This window comes from Oratosquilla oratoria, chromosome 33, assembly GCF_046742065.1.
Source record: "Oratosquilla oratoria isolate Oo_2021 chromosome 33, ASM4674206v1, whole genome shotgun sequence".
NCBI lineage: Eukaryota > Metazoa > Arthropoda > Malacostraca > Stomatopoda > Squillidae > Oratosquilla > Oratosquilla oratoria.
In genome coordinates this window covers 14,026,906-14,045,917 of record NC_134809.1, presented here as the reverse complement: position 1 = coordinate 14,045,917, position 19,012 = coordinate 14,026,906, and the positions used below count along the sequence as shown (strand labels likewise).

General features: G+C 41.7%; 3 protein-coding genes across 3 annotated transcripts in view; all 3 read right to left on the bottom strand.

The window, feature by feature from the left end:
* Positions 1-316, bottom strand: part of LOC143017918 (serine/threonine-protein kinase Chk1-like) — a 1,047-nt gene extending 731 nt beyond the window's left edge. Inside the window, exon 1 of the mRNA XM_076172958.1 lies at positions 1-316. This exon is cut by the window's left edge and continues 731 nt beyond it. Within this exon, the coding sequence (XP_076029073.1) occupies positions 1-316 (316 nt within the window).
* Positions 317-10,583: 10,267 nt separating this feature from the next.
* On the bottom strand, positions 10,584-11,630 carry LOC143017917 (serine/threonine-protein kinase Chk1-like). Its single transcript, XM_076172957.1, has one exon. It carries the CDS (start codon positions 11,628-11,630, stop codon positions 10,584-10,586), a length of 1,047 nt encoding a protein of 348 aa, XP_076029072.1.
* Positions 11,631-17,148: 5,518 nt separating this feature from the next.
* Positions 17,149-18,168, bottom strand: LOC143017916 (serine/threonine-protein kinase Chk1-like). Its single transcript, XM_076172956.1, has one exon. The coding sequence runs from the start codon at positions 18,166-18,168 to the stop codon at positions 17,149-17,151; it is 1,020 nt and encodes a 339-aa protein (XP_076029071.1).
* Between the last annotated feature and the right edge of the window lie 844 nt (positions 18,169-19,012).

Sequence of the window (19,012 nt, the reverse complement as noted above, 5' to 3'; positions counted from 1 at the left end):
GAACTGATCCGAAACCGCCTCTGCCAAGAAACATAACCTCTTTCCATTGGTTTTGTAGATCAGAAACATCGGATTCTTTGATTTTCTTGTCGATATGGGAATCTTCATCTTCCGAATCCGAACGTTTCCTTTTGATTGCAGACTGAGCTCTAGAGGCTTCAGTCGCTTCTTTTTCGTTGCTGGCGTCCCTTTTCGAGTCTCCTACTGCGAGGTCGAAGTCTTTGTCGAAGTCCCTCGAAGTCCTTTGTCCCTGGATTGCTTCTTCGCCTTCCTCTTCCGGATCTCCGGCGACTCTGGAGCAGCTGTCGGTTCTCATTTCCACAAAATATTGATACTAATTTCAGACAAATTCTTCGCACAGCAGAACTTTCTGGAGAACATAGATATGTAGTGTGTCCGAGAAGCTACGCAATGGTTTCGAATGAAACATCATTGACGTTCCTCTGGGAGAGAAAAAACTCAACCAATACGACAATTATCCTTCAGGCGAAGGAGAAAGACAGAGAGAGAGAGAGAGAGAGAGAGAGAGAGAGAGAGAGAGAGAGAGAGAGAGAGAGAGAGAGAGAGAGAGAGAGAGAGAGAGAGAGAGAAAGAGAGAAAGGACACCATGTCGTTAGCTACAAAAAAACTCAACCTATACGAAAATTATCTTTCAGGCGAAAGAGAGAGAGAGAGAGAGAGAGAAAGATATAGATGGATAGACAGATAGAGAGATAGAGAGAGTGTGAGAGAAAGCAGACGCCATATCCATATCCTATGAACGAGTAGAGAAAAAAACTCAACCAATACGACAATTGTTCTTCAGACGAAGGGGGGAGGGAGAGAGAGAGAGAGAGAGAGAGAGAGAGAGAGAGAGAGAGAGAGAGAGAGAGAGAGAGAGAGAGAGAGAGAGAGAGAGACCGCAGCCTTACGAGACACTGAATCCTTCCTTTGGCCTTGTCTTTCCGCAAATATATCAAGAAACGAGTGAGAAGCGTCTACGAATCACAAAGAAACGAGCAGAAGCATTTGGGAAGTTGATTGAATGAATAAGGGAAAGTGAACCAAAACTTCTGCACTTCCTGGTTATTCGTAAGAGTTAAGCATAACAAAAAAGAAAAAAGAAAAAAAAAGAAAGACGAAATCGAACGAAGTTATTTTTTGTTGTTCGTGAATATAGTTTACCAGTGTTTCTATCCATGTGGACCATTATTGTCTTACTCGGGAGATAAAGGGGCTATCACACCGGGCTATTTTTCCTCCGACATCCTACCTCCAACCTCCATTTGAATAACTAGAATATGAATTCGCTTACTAAGACTTCTCTAAGAACTTGTCAACAGTACGTCTAACACTCGTATAAGTTTACAATCTCTTAGTTTCGTTATTTACCGTTACTATACATTACGGAAAGATTATTTGATATCTTGATATTTGAAAATTAGAATATTATAACCAAAGTCGTTTTTCACTCAAACGAACTCTCAACTGACGATGATGGCGAAGTCCGTGGAAGCCCAGTGTGATAACGCCATCAAGAGAGGGTGGGGGGGGGGGTAGTGGGAGGGCCATCTATGATGACGAGTGACGAGAACAAAGAAACCAATCACAACTTTTTCGTTATGGGGCTAATGTGCCCACACTAGAAACCTACGCCTCATTGAAATCACCACAAATAGACACGATCCACTAATCAGGCACACTTAACGAAGGGTCAACCAGACGTAATATTATTGTACACATCCAAACCGGACCTATGACACCATCAAAACCATGCAAATATATACATTTAGTTGTTGAGTAATTTATATACTTTTATATGCATTCATTTCTACATAAAGGTTGTTTTGTGAGCAAAATTGTATCGATAAGAACATTTAAAGATGGTGGTAGATTCATATTCTGTTGAACAAAGCGGAATAGCTTTCCTGGGAATTCTGAATCTGTACACACGAAAATAATCTACAGTTTCGTTGCCATGGTGCCAGCTTAGTAGCTGCTAGTTAAGTAGCAGCTATTTTAGTAGCTACTAGTGCTCACTGCAAGTTAACTTACCCGGCAAGTAAGTGTTGTCACAAAGATAGTATTTCGAGCTAAATTTACTAACTTTCTGTTGACACTAGGATAGTTTCGAAGTAAGTTTACTAACTTTCGGTTGACACTGGGCAAATAGAGGGGTAGTTTACAAGTCGCTAACACTAGCGGCTACTAAACTAGCCCGTGTCAGTGAGGTTTATGAGCGCATTAGCATTCTTCTTTCTTTGTGAGCAATATAGACAGACTCTTCCTCACTAACACATTACCTTGTGGGACATATATATATATATATATATATATATATATATATATATATATATATTATATATATATATATATATATATATATATATATATATAATTGTGTATTTGATAAATCACTGACAAAGACGACCTGAAGGACAAGAAGAGTTTTGAACAAGTGCCCCGAGGAATACACGTCGTGTCGTCGCATCGAGCCGGCCTCCGGAGTGTGACAGATTTTTTTTTTTTTTTTTCTGATGCAGTTTCTCCCGCGCTATTACAGGCTAGAGGGACAAAACTCCCCGCGACTTTTCTCAAATAGCCTCGGGTATGCTTTCAGCTCAAAACTATTTTGTACTCTCAGAGACAAACATCCGTTTCGTTCCGTCGTCTGGTGCGAGCTACTCTGGCCTGTGAAGTCCTGTGTGAGAGAGACAGCGTCCCAACTTGGCACTGGAAAAGTGACCTCACCCTTCCTTTGTTCGGCCAAAGAGTGGAACACTGCATATGTTTTATTCAGGCAAGCACCAGGGGATTTCATTCGCCAATGGTCTTTTCCCCCTTGCAAGAGGGGTGGCCGAGTCTCCTAGACTCCTCGCTGGAGGAAAATATCTGGGTCGTTCCAAAAGTAATGCCTCCTATTTTCTAACTCAAAAAGTTGAAGAGCTACGAAGACGGGAGTGGCACCATTAAAACGAGCGACCTTTTGTGCTCCAGAATTTATTTTTCTACGTAGTCACCACCATTCTCAATGCACTTTTGCCAGCGATGAACGAGAGCCTTGATGCCTTGGTCGTAAAAGTCAGCGCCTGCCGAGGCGGTCCATTTTTTCACGGCTTCACGGCTGCGATTACGGCGTTGTTGTCGGGGAAACGCTGCCCACGTAATGCGTCCTTCAGAGGTCCGAACAAGTGGAAGTCTGACGGTGCCAGGTCGGGACTATACGGTGGGTGAGACAGCACCGTCCAGCCGAACTTTGTCACACATTCCGTGGTCTTCAAACTTGTGTGTGGCCTGGCGTTGTCGTGTTGCAAACGGAATGTTTCCCTTTTCTCTGGCCTTACACAGGCAATCCGGGCCTTCAGCTTGCTCAACATTTCAACGTAACGGTCAGAGTTGACAGTCGCCCCTGGTTCCAAGAAATCCAGGAGGATGACGCCCTTCCTGTCCCAGAAGACGGTGCACATCACTTTGCCTGCAGATGTCTGCGTCTTGAACTTCTTCTTTGCTGGGGAGTGTGAGTGGTGCCATTCCATCGACTGCCGTTTGGACTCCGGCTCGTAGTGGTGGTCCTTTTGGTCCTGCGTGAACATTCGTGGAACCCACGTAGCACACACTTTGCTGTATCCTAGGGATGACAACATCGTTTCCAGTGCACTGACACCCACATCCAACTCTACACACATTTCATTCACCGTTATCCGCCAATCAGCGCGGATGAGTTGATCGAGGCGCACTTTGTTTTCCGGGTTGGTGGCTGTGCATGGGCGCCCGGAGCGCACTTTGAAATCGACGAACCCATCTCCAAACTGTGCTGACATCAACTGCACCGGCTTCGTAAACGTTCACCAAACGCCGGTGAATGTTGATTGTTTCAATTTTTTCTGCATGACGCATCTCTGCTTTTGACACACGCCCATGATAGGGATTGCTTTCTTAGAGTGTCACACCATCAATATCTGCAACAGAGAGATGAAACTTTCAGGTCATGAGTGCATAAGTTCAGTCTTCATAACAATGCAATTTGCAATCCCTTCTGATCCCTTGGGGGGGAATGAAAAGAAAATAGGAGGCATTACTTTTGGAACGACCCTCGCATGTACACACACACACACACACACACACACACACACACATATATATATATATATATATATATATATATATATATATATATATATATATCCGATAATTTTTATGACAGTTGCATGCAGGGTCCGAACCCGCTATTCTCGGCTCTCCGTAAATTACGGATAATTTACGGTAATTTACGGATAGCCGTAAATTACGGATAAATTACGGTAATTTACGGAGAGCCGAGTACAGCGGGTTCGAACCCTGCATGCAACTGTCATAAAAATTATCGATTTGATATCGCTGCCATTAGCGTATTTCTCTCATATATACACATATATACATATATATACACACACACAATATATATATATACATATATATATTCTGAGACAAATGTTGGTAGATTATGACAAGTTGTTGAATGTGGAAAAAGAAGTCACGGGTCTAGTTCCGAGTTACTGAGTTTATTCCTGACCGGTTTCGCTCTATGCCTCTGAAGAAGCATAGAGCGAAACCGGTCAGGAATAAACTCAGTTACTCGGAACTAGACCCGTGACTTCTTTTTCCACCTTCATCATATATATATATATATATATATATGTACATATATATATATATATATATATATATATATATATATATTGAATGGTCCCAGTACACCGATATTCATCTTATCAACCACATTAATATATTTCTATTTTAATTCCTTTTAAGCACGAACAAGACTGACAGGAGTATATAGCTCCATGGAGGTATATTCGAAAACTGAGACGCTTTCAGGCTGAGGACTCGAACCAAGCCCATACGTAACAAATGGACAGTGACATAAGATGAATATCTGTGTACTGGGGACCATTCAGTATGTGTTAATAAAATCCCATTTGTGTACATACTACCAATGGCTAATCATGGCGGGGATGGGTTGAGTATAAAGTTCGTGTATACATATATAGCTCGAGCATACATATATAAGAAATTGTGCTTAATTTATATCTTTCTTGATGGCTGAGTTGGTTAAGTCACTGTCCATCAGTTACGTGTCGGCTAGATTCGAGTCCTTAGCCTGACAGCGTCTCAATTTCCGAATATCTTTCCATCGAACTATATACTCCTGTTAATCTTCATCGTATTTGCAAGGAATTAAAATGGAAATAAGTTAATGTGGTTGATAAGATGAATATATACATATATATATATATATATATATATATATATATATATATATATATATACATACATACATATACCAAGGCTTTTTCCCCCTTACAAGGGAGGTAGCCAAAAAGGGGAAGGCATAAAAACACTCCCACCCATTTCATCCCTAAATACACTCCACACCCCTCCCACCCTCCCTCTCATCTGAGCACCTCCTGGATGACGGGTCATCCCTGCACCCTGCCCACCGCCCTGGGTCAGAAGCAGTGTCGCAAGACACAGCACATCCACAGCAAGGCCGCTTCATTTAATCGGCGACCCCCCTCTCCGTCCCCCCTTGCATATAAGGAGAGGACGGGGAGAAAATCCCTTCGGGCTGCGTCAAAATTTACTCACACATACTACCCCACCCCCCACCCCCTGCCCATTCCTCCTCATGCAATCACAACATCATCCATATACAACCATTCTCCACTCACCTCTGTCTTCCGTCCTCTCCCTTCCTTCCTCAACAGACATTCCCCTCTTCCCCAAAGCCCCCTTCACCCCATCCATCCACCTCATCCTAGGACGTCCCCTCATGTTCACTCCCTCCATATCTGCCTTCCATACCTCTTTTACTAGTCTTTCTTCACTCATTCTTTCCATGTGTCCAAACCATCCTAATATTCTTTCATCAACCCTATCTCCCAAATCCTTTTTCACCCCTGTTCTCCTCCTCACCTCCTCATTTCTCACTCTATCCAGCCTAGTAACCCCCACCATACTTCTCAGACACCTCATCTCAAACACATTCAAACTCCTTCTCTCTTCTTCTCTTATGTTCCACGTTTCTGCCCCATACAGTGCTGTTGGCACAATCACTCCTTCATACAGTCTCCTCTTCGCATCCATTCCCAAATGTCTATTCCTCATTACACTCTTTAATCCACCAAGGCATTTACTCGCTTCTCTCAATCTACATTCTACCTCCACCTTCACTCCACCTTTTCCTGCTACACTTGCACCCAAGTATCTAAAACTATCCACTTCCTCCAGTCGCTCTCCCTTAATGTTCACTTCCAGTCTACTGCCACCTTCACCCCTTGTACATCTCATCACCTTACTTTTACCTACATTTATCTTTAGCTTTCTTCTATCACATACTCTCCCAAACTCTGCCACCAACTTCCTCAATCCCTCCTCTGACCCTGCCACAAGCGCAGTGTCGTCCGCAAACAACAGCTGGCTCACCTCCCACTTTTCTCCATTTTCTTTAACCATCTCCAATCCCTGACCCACTACCCTAGCATTCACCTCTCGCACCACCCCATCCATGTATAAGTTGAACAGCCAGGGCGACATAACGCATCCTTGACGAAGTCCCACCTTTACTTCAAACCACTCACACTCTCCATTTCTAATCCTGACACAAGCTCTACTACTCTCATAAAAACTCTTGACAGCTCCTAGAAGCTTTCCTCCTATCCCATAAATCTGCATATCCTCCCACAGTGCCTTTCTGTCTACCCTATCATAAGCCTTTTCCAGATCCATAAAAGCCCAAAAAACATCCTTCCCCTTTCCTATAGCTTTCTCACATATCTGTCTTACCACAAAGATCTGATCTACACAACCTCTACCTGTCCTAAATCCACACTGTTCCTCACCAATTACTCCTTCTGTTCCTCTCCTAATCCTCTCAATTAAGATCCTCCCATAAGCCTTCCCTACTACACTTAACAGGCTAATCCCTCTGAAACTACTACATTCACACTTGTCCCCTTTTCCCTTGTAAAGAGGAACTATACAGGCACTTATCCAGTCCTCCGGTACTCTACCCTCTCTCCAGCAAACATTAAATAACGTCACCAACCAGTCCACCATCACTGAACCTCCCTTTTTCAGACATTCTGCATGGCATCCATCCAGACCAGGTGCCTTACCTGCTTTCATCATCTTTACAACTGCCTTCACCTCATCCTTCCTTATTTCTCCTCCATTCTCCTCACTCATCACTCTTATTTTCTTCGCATTTCCCACTGCAGCTATCTTTCCTTCCCTATCCTCCTTCACATTTAGCAACTCCTTAAAATATTCTGCCCATCTTCCCCTTACTGCCATCTCTTCCATTATCATCTCTCCATCTGTACCTTTTACCTTTTCTTCTCTACTTGATTCGGCTCCTCTTCCTCTCTTTATTTCTTTCCAAAACATCTTTTTATTACTTGCAAAATTTTCTGTCATACTCCTACCCCATTTCACATCTGCTCTCCTCTTTGCCTCCTTTACCTTTTGCTTTACTTCTCTTTTCTTTTCTTTGTACATCTCATATGACTCCCCCGTCCTCTTTTGTAACCAATCTGTGAATGCTCGCTTCTTCTCTTCTACAACCTTCTTTGTTTCCTCATCCCACCATTCACTACCCTTTCTTTTATTTCCCCCTGTCCTTCTTGTTCCACACACCATCCTTGCACACTTTAAGACTCCCTCCTTGAACCATCCCCATTCCTCCTCCACACCCATCTCTGCTCCATCCTTTACTCCCTCCCACTCCTCCTTCAGCTTCTTTTCGTACTCCTTCTCCTTTTCCTTTTCATTCAAGGAGTTCACTCTAACAACCTCCCTACCTTTTGTCCCTTTCCTCTTTCTCCATCTATCCTCCACTCTCAGCTTACCTTCCACCAAAAAATGATCTGATATTCCCCCACCCTCTCCCCTTAGCACATGTACATCCTTAACTCTTCCTATCATAATCCTATTTACCACTACATAATCCATTAGCGCTCTATCTACCACCCTTCCCTCCACCACCCTCTCCCATGTGTACTTATGCTTAACTTTCTTCCGAAACACTGTATTTGCTATCATCAACTCTCTTTCTAGACACATTTCCACCATCAACTCTCCACTACGATTCTTTCCTGGAACTCCACACTTCCCAACCACTCCATCGATTGGACCATTTCCTACCCTAGCATTAAGGTCTCCCAGTACTATTACATTGACATTTCTTCCTAAACCCTCTATGCACTCATTTAAATCTATCCAAAAGGCCTCCCTTTCTTCCAAGCTCTTCTCACTGCCAGATATATATCAAAAGGTCTCCTTTCGGCATGCTCCGCCTTTGTAATCCTTTGTAATATATATATATGTATATATATATATATATATATATATATATGTGTGTGTGTGTGTGTGTGTGTGTGTGTGTGTGTGTGTGTGTGTGTGTGTGTGTGTGTATGTGAGTGAGTGAGTGAGAAAAAAAAGAGAGAGGGACAGAGAGAGAGAATGTGTATATTTGTGTGTATATTTGATCATAATGTAACAGCATTCCTTAAAGTATTTTACATCATATATTTTTTGCCATGTGTGTCTTGCTGCCTTTATATTTCAGCAATATTAAAATTGTATCTGGAGAGCTAGACATTTCTCAGAAAAGAAAAATTGTCGCTGTTCTACTTTCTGACTCTTTCTCTCCCTCTTTCCCTCTCTTCCACTTCCTCTCTCTCTCTCTCTCTTTCTCTCTCTCATGCACTAATGATTACACAGGAGATTTTTCAACTGCTGCTGGTTTCTTCTAGATCTTTAAAATGCTTTTTCTTACCTTTTCCCAAATTCGAGCAGGAGCAATTTTGTTCTGAATTAACTGATTGACTGATTAATAAAGATGCACAGATAAACATATAAAGAAAAATGTCTCAAATCAAGTGTTGTAAAGTTATATAAAAAATCCTGAAAACAGCCTATGTGACCTCGGTTGCCATTTTGAGAGTATTCAGTCATAATGGAATGCAGTTTAATCCAAACCAGATAATTGCAAGTTATCTCTGGCATTTCCTTTGGTCTCTTACCCGCAGCTGACAGTAACAGTTATTATACCCCAAGGGTATAATACCAAGAGAAGATTGATATATTGGAACAGGATAATGAAATGGAAGACAAAGAAGTATAAGAAAAAGATGAAAGAAGAGGAGAAGAAGGAGAAAAGATAAGGCGAAGGAGAAGGAAATAAATGATAAGACAAAAAAAATGCAATGAAGAAAAGGTAAAAAATTAATAATGGAAAGAAGAAGAATACAAAGATGAAGAATGCAAAAAAAAAAAAAAAAATGAAGAGGAGGAGGAGGAAGGGAAGTAAAAGGAGAAAGGTGTAATAATAAGAGGAAGATTAAAAGGAAGAGGAGGAACGAGGGAAAAAGAGAAGGAAGTAAAGAAAGTAAGGGAGGGAGAGGGAGAAGAAGAATAGAATTTTTTTTTTTTAGATACTTTTCACACTAAATATTAATTAGACCAGACACAATGGGCTCATGTTGTCAGGAGTAGGATTTAACCGAAAAATAGGTAGAGGCATTTTCTCCAAACGCGTAGTTGCCAATCAATGGATTTTTTTTTCTTCAGATTAAGACGGACAAAAAACCCACTTAACACTCTGCTGCAGTGTCTGTGAGCTGGTTATTTCGTTCGCTTGTTGCGTTTGTTTACATATCTATTATCATACCAAAAGGTCTCCTGTCGGCTTGCTCCGCCTTTGTAATCCCACCTCTGACCCTGCCACAAGCGCAGTGTCGTCAACAAACAGTTACTGGTTCACCTCTCACTTCTTTCCATTTTCTATAACCATCTCCAGTCCCCTGCCCATTACCCTCGCATATACCTCCTGCACCACCCCATCCATATATATATATATATATATATATATATATATATATATATATATATATATATATATATATATATATATATATATATATATGCATATACCAAATGGTTTTTTTCCCTTTTACAAGGGAGGTAGCAAAAAAACAAAGGCATAAAATCCACTCCCACCCATTCCATCCACACATACTTCATTCCTATTCACCCCCACTCCCTCCCTCTTATCTCGGCACCTCCTGGATGACGTGGTCATCCCTGCATCTCGCGCACTGCCCTGGGTCAGAAGCAGTGTCGCATGACACAGCACATCCACAGCAAGGCCACCTCATTAAATCGGCGACCCACCTCTCCGTCCCCTTATAAAAAATGGAGAAAACGGGGAGAAATTCCTTCGGGCTGCGTCAATTCATTTCTCACACATACTCCCTCACCCCCTATCCCTCACCCATTCCCTTCTGTGCATCACAGCATCATCCATGTACAACCATTCTCCACATACAATTACGGCTGCCGCTAGATGATTTTATTCAGCTGAGGGAAAATTCCCATAAAAGAAGTGATCTGCCAGATACTCAAAGCAGCACTTTCGTAAAACTTGTCTTTTCATAATTCGGTTTAATTATTTTCTGATTCGTTTATCGCATAGAAGTATTTTGACTGCTTTAGGCAGTAGTTTAATAAAACTTAACCTTTTCCCTATAATTCATTGTCATTTTTAGTCATTTATAGCATCTTCAGCCTTGAATCCAGGCGTCTTGATCGATGCATGGAAGAGTTGCTCGTTCTTCTGGATCTGGAACGAGAAGCTTTTCAAAAAGTGCGAAAGATTCTTCGGAGAGTGACTCCCATCGTCTCTCCTTTCGCATTTCCGCGGTCGCCTCCAGCATCACCGCAGAGGACCAGATCTCGAAGTCTGAATCCCCGCTTTGGGCCCTCCGCCAAGGACTTCGACCAGTAAGGAGCTCGAAAAGGATAATGCCGCATGACCAAATATCGGCCTGTTGTCCCTTGTAGCGTCTTGCGAAGACTTCGGGAGCAATGTAGGCCGTTGTGCCGCACGTGCGGCTGAGGTACTCTCCCTCCACGAACTCACAGGCGAGCTCGAAGTCACCGATCTTGAGAACGTCTTTGCGTGCGAGAAGAAGGTTCTCCGGTTTTAGGTCTCGGTGAGTAACGTGGAGAGAGTGGACGTATTTAAGTCCTTGGATCAGCTGAACAAAGTAGTATCGTGCCTCGTCTTCGGGCACTCCTTTGTCGCTGATTCTTTGCCTCAGAGTGCCACCGCTGGCGTACTCAAGGTAAATGTAGAGATAGTCTTCGTCGATGATTTCACCCAGGAAAGCAATGATGTTTTCGTGTTCGAGTTTCCTGTGAATCTCGACTTCTTTCAATTGGCGTTCGAGGCGGCGGATTTGAACAGTTTTTCTGGCGCAAAGGAAACCAGAGGAGTTCTTTTCCATAAGTTGAACTGATCCGAAACCGCCTCTGCCAAGAAACATAACCTCTTTCCATTGGTTTCGAAGATCAGAAACTTCGGATTCTTTAAGTTTCTTATCGACATGTGAATCGTCGTCTTCTGAATCCGAACGTTTCCTTTTGATTGCTGACTGAGCTCTAGAGGCTTCAGTCGCTTCTTTTTCGTTGTTGGTATCCCTTTTCGAGTCTCCTACTGCGAGGTCGAAGTCCTTGTCGAAGTCCCTCGAAGTCCTTTGTCCTTGGATTCCTTCCTCGCCTTCCTCTTCCGGATCGCCGGCGACTCTGGAGCAGCTGTCGGTTCTCATTTCCACAAAATATTGATACTAATTTCAGACAAATTCTTCGCACAGCAGAACGTTCTGGAGAACCTAGATATGTAGTGTGTCCGAGAAGCTACGCAATGGTTTCGAATGAAACATCATTGACGTTCCTCTGGGAGAGAAAAAACTCAACCAATACGACAATTATCCTTCAGGCGAAAGAGAAAGAGAGAGAAGAGAGACAGAGAACACCATGTCGTTAGCTACCTATGAACGAGAAGAGAAAAAAATCAACCTATACGACAATTATCCTTCAGGTGAAAAAGATATATTTATTTATATATATATATATATATATATATATATATATATATATATATATATATATAGAGAGAGAGAGAGAGAGAGAGAAAGCTGACGCCTTATCCTTAGCTACCTAGAAACGAGTAGAGAAAAAACTCAACCAATACGACAATTATCCTTCAGACGAAGGAGAGAGAGAGAGAGAGAGAGAGAGAGAGAGCAGACACCATGTCTTTCACTATCTATGAATATGGAGAGAATAATTAACCACATTCCCAATAAATAACGTGAGTGGTAACTCCCAGAGCCAAAAGCTCAGTTTCTTGTTACCTCGGAGCCTGTTATTACAGTTGGTTAAATAATCTTACACACACACACACACACACACACACACACACACACACACACACACACACACACATTTACATAAGAACAAGATAAATAAGATACCCAAAATCCTCGTCTTCGCACAGGGTATAAATTTACACAAGTATATACTTATATATACATATATATATATATATATATATATATATATATATGTATATATATATCATATATGTATATATATTTATATGTATATATATATATATATATATGTATATATACATATGTATATATATATATATATATATATATATATATGTGTATATATATGGGAACAATTATGGAACATAAAAAGAGCAAAATAATTGAAGAAAAAATAAAAAAAGAAGGAAACTCTGAAGGACTTAGGAAGCATTTTGAGAAAAAGGAGGAAAGTGGCGGGGAAGGAGGAGGGGGGGTGGGGCAGTCTAAAACGTGAAAGTAAAACTGAAAATACGAAAAAATTCCCAGAAATATACCACGATCGAGTCAGGAATTCCACACCAAATATGACCGAAGCCTGAGACCAGAGAAGGAAGGTGTCTGTTTCAGTTAAAGTTGCTCCTCGTTAGGGTAAGAAAGAAAAAAGAAAAAGAAAGAAAGAAGAAGAAAAAGAAAGAAAAAAGAAGAAGAAGAAAGAAAGAAGAAGAAGGAGAAAGAAAGAAAAAAGAAGAAGAAAGAAAGAAAGAAAGGAAGAAGAAGAAAGAAAAGAAGAAAAAGAAGAAGAAGAAGAAGAAAGAAGAAGAAAGAAGAAGAAGAAAGAAAGAAAGAAAGGAAGAAGAAGAAAAAGAAAGAAAGAAAGACGAAGAAGAAGAAGAAGAAGAAGAAGAATGAGAGAGATAGAGTGAGAGAGAGAGAGAGAGAGAGAGAGAGAGAGAGAGAAAGAGAGACAGAAAGACATCGCAGCCTTACGAGACACTGAATCCTTCCTCTGGCCTTGTCTTTCCGCAAATCTATCAAGAAACGAGTGACAAACGTCTACGAACCACAAAGAAACGAGTTGAAGCTTTTGGGAAGTTGATCGAACGAACAAGGGAAGTCTACGAACCAGGAAGAAACGAGGTGAAGCTTTTGTGAGGTTCAGTGGTAGAGAGATTCCAGGCAGAACAATTAAAACGTATACACACGCACACACAAACACATACACATATAAAGTGTAAAGGACGAGAAAAAATATATATACATGAATATGAATGTATATATATATGTATTGTGTGTGTGTGTGTGTGTGTGTGTGTGTGTGTGTGTGTGTGTGTGTGTACGTGTCTGTGTATGTGTGTGTACTGTTGCACATGAAAAGAGGAATGGCTCAAACATTTAATAGGAGAACGAAAAAGTTCCTGTAACATCGAAGGGAGAATTTTAGCTTATAATCCCTTTTTGTTCTCCCTTTTCACATGAATGTAGTAGGGCTTCCTTACATTCTCTAAGAGTTCAATATCAACGTTGTCTCTACGAGCGCTTACACAGTTAAAATCCTCCTCATTTTGTGAAAATGGAGGATATGTTCATACTATGCCATGTAAACAATATGGACAATGTCATATTGTTCAAACAGGTAAAGAATTGCGATTGAGAATAACACTAGCAGTTATAGGACCAGAAAAGGCTAAATGTTTGGTGGAGTTTTTGTACAATTAAGATATAACTACTTAACAGACTGAGACAAAACTTACGAAATTGTGACATCCATTTCTGCTGTAGAGTGAAAGATAATTGAATCTTGTTACATTAAGTAATCCATTGATCATAACATCAGTTGTATGATTTCATCATTAAGAAAACGACATCATTCAACAACTGAAAAGAGAGTCCTCACTCTCCTCCTCACCTCCTCGTTTCTCACTCTATCCAACCTTGTAACCCTACCATACTTCTCAGACATTTCATCTCAAACACATTTAAACTTCTTCTCACAGTCTCTGTTAAATTCCTTTCATATAATCTCCTTTTTGCATCCATTCTCAGATGCCTATTTCTCATGACACTTTTTCATCCCACAAAACATTTACTGGATTCTCTCAATCTACAATTTACCTTCAGTTCCACTCCTCCATTTCCTGCCACATGCGACCCGAATACTTCAAACTATCCACTTCCTCCAGCTTCTCTCCTTTAAGACTTACTTCCAACTCTCTGCCATCCTCTTCTCATGTGCATCTCAATACCTCACTTTTAATCACTCTAGTGTAGGCCTTATGGTCTCTTGCAGTCTCTTTTATTCTTATGTTCTTATGTTCTTACGGTCGTGTGGATGAAGTTCTCCTCCGATTCTCACTGAGATCCTATTATACTTCACAATGCGCCGGGAAAATCTATGTACACGACCGCCTCCCCACACGAAGTTGTTTTGACTTTCGTGCACAGGGGAAGATAAATTAGAGGGATAGGAGACAAAGGTTCATTATGCACATGTCGAAAAATTGACAGGTGATTTTAATGAAGAGAATGGGAAACGGAACTATGTATAAGACAATAAGTCGCGGGCTTGGCTGCGCAAACAGCTGCCTACGGCCACAGCTTTCCGCGCTCTACTCCCTCGTCTTCCCCTTCGGCCTCGGCCTCGGGGCGGAACCCCAACACGGGATCCCCAGCACGAAGAAGAACTCGAAGAAGAACGCGAAGAAGAACGCAAAGAAGAACGCGAAGAAGAACACGAAGTAGAATGCGAAGAAGAACGCGAAGAAGAACGCGAGGAAGAAGAACGCGAAGAAGAACGCGAAGAACAACGCGAAGAAGAACGCGAAGAAGAACGCGAGGAAGAAGAAGAACGCGAAGAAGAATAATAAGAACGCGAAGAAGAAGAAGAAGAAGAAGAAGAACGCGAAGAAGAAGAAGAGGAACGCGAAGAAGAAGAAGAAGAAGAAGAAGAAGAACGCGAAGAAGAAGAATACCACCTGACCCCGACTTACTCGTACCCAAGCGCTTTTTCAAGAATATTTTTAGGACAAAGTGTCACCGTAATACCACCTGTCCCCGACTTCCACAGCGTTTTTTTTAGAAGAATATTTTTATTTAGACTTAGATAATATAGGGAGAGTCTGAGTAGCTAAGTAACTACCATAGAAAACCGTATCAAGCCGAACAGTATTCTAGATAATACTAGTTTACGATAGATGTGTAAGATTTTACGATACCAAACTGGCTATCTACAAAGGGTGAGAATTGTTCATGTCTCAGGAAACCAGAATCTCATGCCGGCCATACATTATCATGTACACCTGACAGGTACGCCTGAAAAGTTACGCCTGTCAGGTATGCCATGGATTCTCGAGAAGATGAGTTGTACTTTCTCTCCTTATTATCTCAGGCGACCTGACAACTGATCGAATTTTCATCAGTTGTCAGGTCGCCTGAGAGGCTAGTTTTTCCCGCCATGCACTATCAGGTATACCTGACAGGTGTGACTGTTCAGGCGTACCTGTCAGGTGTACATGATAGTGTATGGCCGGCCTCAGATATCAAGTTAGAGATGTAGAGTAGACAGTATCGCACAATAGCTGGATCAAGTCTGCCCTACAGTACTTTCAAGAAAGCTCGGGTTCACGCGATGTTTCATCATGTTATCTAATTACATAACTTTTCTATATAAAACTATATAGAAATGTGAAACAATATATTGTGAGGTTTATGATATGGATTATAAACCATTAGGAAAGAAACACTATAATGAAATCTTGTTCGAAAGTTGTCTTTTATGCATGTAAAATAGATGACCGTTTAAAAATGAAAGGCAACATTTAAATATACAAATAACATCTAGAAATATGGAAACATGGTGTGTTTATAGCGAACGGCTATATATTATATATATGTCTTAAATTCTGAGACGAAGTCAGACAAAACTTCTAGAAGGTTCCAACACAACATATTAGATACGTAAGCCTTTAACTCACTTCTGTGGTAACCCAGCATCATCAATACTTCTTTTTACAGCAAGAAATCACATTATATATTCAAAATGCATATACCGGATCCAAGACGATAATTTTGATACAATTTACTTATATATTTATAATATGTTTACCCTTAACCCAAACTTGCGTTTGTCAAACTTGTTGTAATTGATCATTTGTCTTTTTTAATACGCATAAAACACATAAATGCGTGACACCACACTTACCTTCAACTTTCTTCTATCGTCTATTTTCCAAAACTCCGGGACTAACTGCCTTGATCCCACCTGTGACCCTGCCACAAGCGCAGTATCGTCCGCAAGCGACAACTGGCTCACCTCCCACTTTTCTCCATTTTCTCTGACCATCTCCAGTCCCCTGCCCATTACCCTTCCATTTACCTCTTGCACCACCCCATCCATAAACATGCATATACCAAGTTTTTTTTTCCTTTTACAAGGGATGTAGCCAAAAGTCAAAGGCATAAATCCACTTCCACCCATTCCATCCCCTCATACTCCAGTCCCATTCACTACCATTCTCCCTCTTTCCTTGGCTCCTCCTGAATGAAGGGTCATCCCTGCATCTCACCCACTGCCCTGGGTCAGAAGCAGTGTCGCAAGAAAAGGAGAAGACGGGGAGAAATCCCTTTGGGCTGTGTCAATTTATTTCTCACACATACTTCCTCACCTCCCATCCCCCACCCACTCCTTTCTATGTATCACAGCATCATTCATACACAACCATTCTCCACATACAATTTTGGCTGTCGCCAGATGATTTTATTCAGCTGAGGGAAATCTCCCATAAAAGAAGTGATCTGCCAGATACTCTAAGCAGCACTTTCGTAAAACTTAATTTACTTTTCATAATTTGGTTGAATTATTTTCTAATTCGTTTATCGCATAGAAGTATTTTGACTACTTTAGGCAGTGGCTTCATAAAACTTAATTTCTTCCTTATAATTCATTGTGATTTCAAAGTCATTCATTGCATCTTCATCCTTGAATCCAGGCTCGTTCTTCTGGATCTGGAAGGAGTAGTTTTTCAAGAAGTGCGAAAGCTTCCTCGGAGAGTGACTCCCATCGTCTCTCCTTTCGCATTTCCGCGGTCGCCTCCAGCATCACCGCAGAGGACCAGATCTCGAAGTCTGAATCCCCGCTTTGGGCCCTCCGCCAAGGACTTCGACCAGTAAGGAGCTCGAAAAGGATAATGCCGCATGACCAAATATCGGCCTGTTGTCCCTTGTAGCGTCTTGCGAAGACTTCGGGAGCAATGTAGGCCGTTGTGCCGCACACGCTGCTGAGGTACTCTCCCTCCACGAACTCACAGGCGAGCCCGAAGTCACCGATCTTGAGAACGTCGTCGCGTGTGAGAAGAAGGTTCTCCGGTTTTAGGTCTCGGTGAGTAACGTGGAGAGAGTGGACGTATTTAAGTCCTTGGATCAGCTGAACAAAGTAATATCGTGCCTCGTCTTCGGGCACTCCTTTGTCGCTGATTCTTTGTCTCAGAGTGCCACCGCTGGCGTACTCAAGGTAGATATAGAGGTATTCTTCGTCGATGATTTCACCCAGGAAAGCAATGATGTTTTCATGCTCGAGTTTCCTGTGAATCTCGACTTCTTTCAATTGGCGTTCGAGGCGTCGGATTTGAACAGTTTTTCTGGCGCAAAGGAAACCAGAAGAGTTCTTTTCCATGAGCTGAACTGATCCGAAACCGCCTCTGCCAAGAAACATAACCTCTTTCCATTGGTTTCGAAGATCAGAAACTTCGGATTCTTTAAGTTTCTTATCGACATGGGAATCTTCATCTTCCGAATCCGAACGTTTCCTTTTGATTGCAGACTGAGCTCTAGAGGCTTCAGTCGCTTCTTTTTCGTTGTTGGCGTGACTTTTCGAGTCTCCTACTGCGAGGTCGAAGTCCTTGTCGAAGTCCCTCGAAGTCCTTTGTCCCTGGATTCCTTCCTCGCCTTCCTCTTCCGGATCTCCGGCGACTCTGGAGCAGCTGTCGGTTCTCATTTCCACAAAATATTCAAACTAATTTCAGACAAATTCTTCGCACAGCAGAACCTTTTGGAGAACCTAGATATATATTGTGTCCGAGAAGCTGCGCAATGGTTTCGAATGAAACATCATTGACGTTCCTCTGGGAGAGAAAAAAGTTAACCTATACGACAATTATCCTTCAGGCGAAAGAGAGAGAGAGAGAGAGACAGAGAGAGAGAGAGAGAGAGAGAGAGAGAGAGAGAGAGAGAGAGAGAGAGAGAGAGAGAGAGAGAGAGAGAGAGAGAGAGAGAGAGAGAGAACACCATGTCGTTAGCTACTTATGAACGAGAAGAGAAAAAGATAGATAGATAGATAGATAGATAGATACATAGATAGACAGATATATAGATAGATAGAGAGAGAAAGTAGACGCCATATCCTTAGCTACCTATGAACGAGTAGAGAAAAAACTCAACCAATACTACAATTATCCTTCAGACGAAGGAGAGAGAGAGAGAGAGAGAGAGAGAGAGAGAGAGAGAGAGAGAGAGAGAGAGAGAGAGAGAGAGAGAAAGAGAGAGAGAGAGCAGACACCATGTCTTTCACTATCTATGAACGAGGAGAGAACAATTGGCCACATTCTCAATGAATAACGTGAGTGGTAACTCTTAGACTTAACTCCCAGAGCCAAAAGCTAAGTTTCTTGTTACCTCGGAGCCTGTTATTACAGTTGGTTAGAACAATCTTACACACACACACACACACACACACACACACACACACACACACACACACACACACACACACACACACACACACACACACATACACACACACATTTACATACGAACAAGATAAATAAGATGCCCAAAATCCT